This window comes from Paramisgurnus dabryanus, chromosome 1 (genome assembly GCF_030506205.2).
Source record: "Paramisgurnus dabryanus chromosome 1, PD_genome_1.1, whole genome shotgun sequence".
NCBI classification, from domain to species: Eukaryota; Metazoa; Chordata; class Actinopteri; order Cypriniformes; family Cobitidae; genus Paramisgurnus; species Paramisgurnus dabryanus.
This window is the reverse complement of record NC_133337.1, coordinates 22,830,391-22,835,388: the sequence shown is the minus strand read 5'-3', so window position 1 is coordinate 22,835,388 and position 4,998 is coordinate 22,830,391. Positions and strand designations below refer to the sequence as shown.

At 36.2% G+C, this 4,998-nt stretch overlaps 1 protein-coding gene across 2 annotated transcripts; it reads left to right on the top strand.

Annotated features, from left to right (window-relative positions):
* Nucleotides 1-1,682: 1,682 nt before the first annotated feature.
* Nucleotides 1,683-3,868, top strand: LOC141282901 (uncharacterized). 2 transcript variants are annotated; one of them, XM_073816005.1, is made up of 4 exons: nucleotides 1,683-1,748; nucleotides 2,750-2,905; nucleotides 3,026-3,118; nucleotides 3,406-3,868. In XM_073816005.1, exons 1-4 carry the CDS (start codon nucleotides 1,698-1,700, stop codon nucleotides 3,706-3,708), a joined length of 603 nt encoding a protein of 200 aa, XP_073672106.1. In that variant the 5' UTR covers nucleotides 1,683-1,697; the 3' UTR covers nucleotides 3,709-3,868. The 2 variants fall into 2 exon arrangements, with proteins under 2 accessions (XP_073672106.1, XP_073672107.1); XM_073816006.1 differs by lacking the exon at nucleotides 1,683-1,748 and adding an exon at nucleotides 2,549-2,659.
* Nucleotides 3,869-4,998: the final 1,130 nt, after the last annotated feature.

Sequence of the window (4,998 nt, the reverse complement as noted above, 5' to 3'; positions counted from 1 at the left end):
AAGTTTGTGGAGTTTATTGGGTTCTAGGAAGCTTACCCTCATATTGTCAGTCATCTTTGTCATCAATTTATTTGGCTGCTTTAATCAAATCTGAAGATGTTAAGAGTTATGGGTACGAGAAGGTGCTGCAGCCACTGATAAATGATCTTGTAAACTTGGAGCAGCATGGTGTTTTCATTAGCAAGTTGGGCAGGGTTTTAAAAGGTACAGTTCAATTTGTGGTTGCTGATAATCTTGCTGCACATGGTATTGGAGGATTTGTTGAGAGCTTTTCTGGAACTCATGTGTGCAGGTTTTGTACTGCTGAAAAGTCAGAAATACAGTCACAAGAAGTTAGAAGCGGTACATTTTGTTCCAGAACAAAAGAAATTCATGAAGAGCACCTTGAAACAATCAGACAAAAGTCATTGCCCAGTTACTGTGGTGTGAAGAAAAGTTGCATTTTGTCAGAAAAACTGTCATTTTTCAATGTAACCTCTGGATTTCCACCTGATATTGCCCATGACATATTTGAAGGAATTGTGCCAGTTGAAATTGCCCTGTGCCTGTCTGTACTTATCTCCAAGAAGTATTTCACTTTGGATGATCTAAATCAGTCAATACACAACTTTCCTTTTAAGTGGACTGACAAAACAAATCGCCCTCATTCTATCCCTCTCAACTTTGCATCAAAAAAAACTGTGGGTGGAAATGCTCATGAAAATTGGGCTTTGATAAGATTTTTGCCTCTGTTGATTGGCAGTAAGGTTCCCCATGAGGAACAAGCATGGCAGATCTTGACAGACTTGAAAGATATTGTAGACCTTGTTGTCACTCCAGTTCACACTGAAGATTCTATACCATATCTTGATTTTAAGATCTCAGAACACAGAGTGAGATTTCAAGAGGTATTTCCAGATTCAACACTTCGGCCAAAGCACCATTACTTGGAGCACTATCCCCAACTTATTCGTCAGTTTGGTCCACTGGTGGCAGTTTGGACGATGCGTTTTGAATCCAAACATAGCTTCTTTAAGAGAGTTGTCAGACACACAAGCTGCTTTAAGAATGTGCTCCAGTCATTGTCAATGAAACATCAATTTCAGATAGCATATTATTTGCATGTGAGCTCTGTCCCCAAACCATCTCTTGAAGTTACAGATGTTTCTACACTACCACTTGATGTTCTAAATGAAAACATTGCACAAGCACTGAAGCAAAAATATGTGCATATTGAGGAGGCATGTTTGTCGAAAAATGTAACATACAATGGCCTAAATTACAAGACTGGAATGATTTTGGCACATGGCTCCCTTGCAGGACTCCCAGAGTTTTGTGAAATTGTCCAAATGGTTGTTGTGCTAGACGGATTATGTTTTATTGTCAGGAAGCTGAAGGCGTGGTACTTTGAACACTACAGATCATTTATTTTGGAAAAGTCTTTGAATTCAGAAGTGTTGCTTGTAGAGCCTCATGAATTAAGGGATGTGTACCCACTTGCAGATTACTGTGTTTCAGGGATGCATCTTACAACAGTTAAGAGATACATACATGGTTAGGTATGTAACCACTTGTATATAAGGAATTTGACTGATGTATTTCACTTTATTTAGTGACTATTATTAATGTTATGTCTTTTCTCTCTTTAGATTGTCACAATGGCTTGCACAAAGAACAAAGGGCTTCGAGTACTTTTTGGAAAAGATGATGCACACAAAATGTTCATTCCTAATGGCTTGCCTGCATCCCTGGATGATATGCTTGAGAAAGTAAAGACGACTTTTAATTTGATAGGAAACATAAGGCTGCAGTACTTGGATGCTGATTTTGATGAATTTGTTAATGTAACTGACATTTCTGAAATACAACATCTTGGCACCATAAAGGTAATTCAGCTACAGGATGAAATGTTTCCAGTGCAAGAATTAGGCTCTCCAGCCACCTCAGGATTGACCATGGAGATGGATGACGTTACATCTGCAATACAGAATGCAGCACAGAAAGCCCAAACATTTCCCATCCTGAGTCTGTTTTGTCCAGAACCCATCCATGGCCAACAAATTTCCCAATCCCGTGCTTCTCATATGAGACTGAGCTTCAATTAGAAAGGGGAAATGCTGAATATCAAGCTAATAAGAAGGTGTTGACTGTTGGGTCAAAGATGAAAAATGACATTCTACAAAAAGTGGCAGAACAAATCTACAAATTTAAAGCATATCCATTAGACACTGATTTTAGTGAGGTAGCAGAGGCATTAGTGGAGAGACATCCTTGCCTAAAGGAGCTCGGTTCCTGTTGTGGATCCTATGGATTGAAGCAGAGGCTAAAATTTAAAATGGCCAACTACAGAAAAATGCTGAAATTACATGGTTGTGCCGAAATTAATATTAATTCACTAAAAGCTAAAGGTAATGAAGATGATCACCCATCTAAGAATATTAAAAGACCAAGACGAGCAGAGGCAAACTACTGTCCTTGTCTGCCAGTTGGTGAAACGAGAGAGCCTTGAAAAACTGCGCATAACTCTTTTGAATGAAGCGAAGAAAAAAAAAACAATGATAAAGTAATTCGAGAAATTTTGGCAAAGACTTTTGCCTATAGGCGTTATGAAATCGTCACAGAACAGCCAAAAATAGCAGATTTTATGAATAGATGGCCTACTCTTTTCCAGGAGAATAAGGTATGTTTTTGGCACGTAAAGCTTATGTTTGATTTTACTGTAATTGCTATGTTGTCTAATGAGAACACACTTCTGTTTTTTATCTTTTAGATCAATGCAGAATTTCTCCGCATCACAACAGTCCCCCTTCAGATTCGATTCTTTGCAGAATTAGACAGACTTTCCACGAATCTTGTAAAAGTTATCAAAGGCAGAGGTGGAGCCATTCGTTTCAAAACTAGCCAATATGTGTTGGCATTTGATGAGGTACACTAAACTTCACAGTTCAGTTTTTGTTGTATTCACAGACTGCTTTAGTTTACATTTTTGCTGCACTCTCTTTATTTATTGGTATTTACTGCTGACAAATCTTTAAATAATTTTCAGACTAGTGACATAAATATAAGGAGAGAGTGTATCCTTAGATCCATCATTCTCTACCTTGGTGAGGATGACAAAAACCTGATAAAAGACTACATGGTAAGGACAATTAATATTGATGATGGCCACTGTTCTGTGCTAATATGGTAACTTGTTTGTAGAGTATTTTAAGCATTTTGGAGACATTTTAAATGTATAACATTTTCTATTAAAGTTACATAATTTTTAAGATGTGCTTTAACATTAGAAATGCTTTAAATGTCGAAGTCCTGTTGTGTAGCTGAAGTGTTTAACCATTTTGTGTGTGTGTGTGGCACTGGTTTTGGCAGGTACAACTTTTAATTATTATAATGTGTGGTGTACCCTTTTTTTAATTTCTTTTGCAGGATATACAAGATGAGCAGGAATCAGATGACCTCTCTAAACAGACAATGGCCATCTTTGTGAAACGAAAACCATGTGAGAGACCCTTTGAAATGCCAGATGACGTGGGAATCGTCATAGAAGGAAATGTGGTGTTGAATAATTTAAAATCAGTTGCATCTGCCTTTTCTTTTCTTTTTGGCCTAATGTATTGTTTAAACCTCAGCTACCCACGAGATTTAAAATACACATTTGAGATGATACAAAAGTTTTTATGGACCTTGAAGGTCAGAAAAAGTCCAGCAAGGTGCACAATCTTTATGTGAAGTTGCTACAAACAGAGTAAGCATTTGGGTGGGAGGACAAGTAATTTATTATAATTATTTGGCTGAAATATTTTTGATATCAAGGACCGATGGTTTAACATTATGTAGCATCTACACTGTTTTGGTTTGTCTGAAGTCTTTATTATCCAAGCTTTTCTTCTCTAGGTTGGTGATTAATTTTTATTTGTTGTGACTCAGCAAAGGAAAAAAATGGCATTGATAAATTGATTATTAAAAACAAGAAGTTATCAGTTACATGAAGTTGTGATTCATTGTGTTTGTCTTACATTATTTTAAATAAAACCAAGTGTTATGCGTATGGTGTCAAAATATAGTTATTAGGAGAGCCGGATCCACCTTTGAGGTTACCATGGTCTGAACCTCTGTTTTTCCAAGGTGTATCACAGAGATTCAGACCATTGGAAGGAAATATGCAAGAAGATTAATATCCTAGGTTCACCACTGAACACTCTTAAAACAAATTTTGTCTTGTTAAGGGCAACACATCTTTGTGTTATTTTTGGAGGAACAAACTTTGTGTTGTTTTAACGGATCTTGTGTTGTCCCTTTAATTTATTTGAACTCAAAATCCACATGAAATTACACATAATTTGTTAAAATAACACAATGTGTTAAATAGGATAACCCAAAACAATGTGTTAGAATGAACACATCCTTGACTGAAGAAACATCAGAGCCAGCTGCAAATTTCATGTATATTTGTTTTGACGAGATCTGAGGTGCAATTTCTGGGCAATCATCTGGCTCGGGGCCACAGAACCGCATGATCTCTGCAAATACACACAAAAATTGCAGTTGGCTTAGATGTTTCTTCAGTGGTGAACCTAGGATATTAGTTGTCTTGCATATATCTAATTGCCATTGGCAGTCTTTGGTCTAATAGAATGTAATATTTGTTTGACATCAGTCATAATTATTTGTCTGCAGAGTTTAATCATTTTATCCATGCACTATAGCTATATATTTTCACTTCAATGTTAGCTTGGAGCACTGCCTGTGTACTTTTGATTGAATCTTTTTCCCTGTTACAAACTTTTTATATTTTTCAATAAAATGTTTTGTATCACATTTAATTTTAGTAAAAACATAAAGATAATCCGATTACATGCCCTTTAAAACATATAAATGCATTAACAATAAAATGAAAAAGCAGGATTGTGTTTTATCATATTTTGCTTTAGTGTAAATGTAAAATAAAGGTAATCCTGGATTGTATTGAAGTTGAACTTGCTATTAAGTGTTGTGATATTCAGGGAATATCAGGGTTCT

Coding starts and splice junctions, on each gene's coding strand:
- LOC141282901 (XM_073816005.1), top strand. CDS start 1,698: ATGTTCATTCCTAATGGCTTGCCTGCATCCCTGGATGATATGCTTGAG. Junction 1,749..2,749: donor TGGATGATATGCTTGAGAAA/GTAAAGACGACT, acceptor TTTATCTTTTAG/ATCAATGCAGAATTTCTCCG. Junction 3,119..3,405: donor ACCTGATAAAAGACTACATG/GTAAGGACAATT, acceptor TTTCTTTTGCAG/GATATACAAGATGAGCAGGA.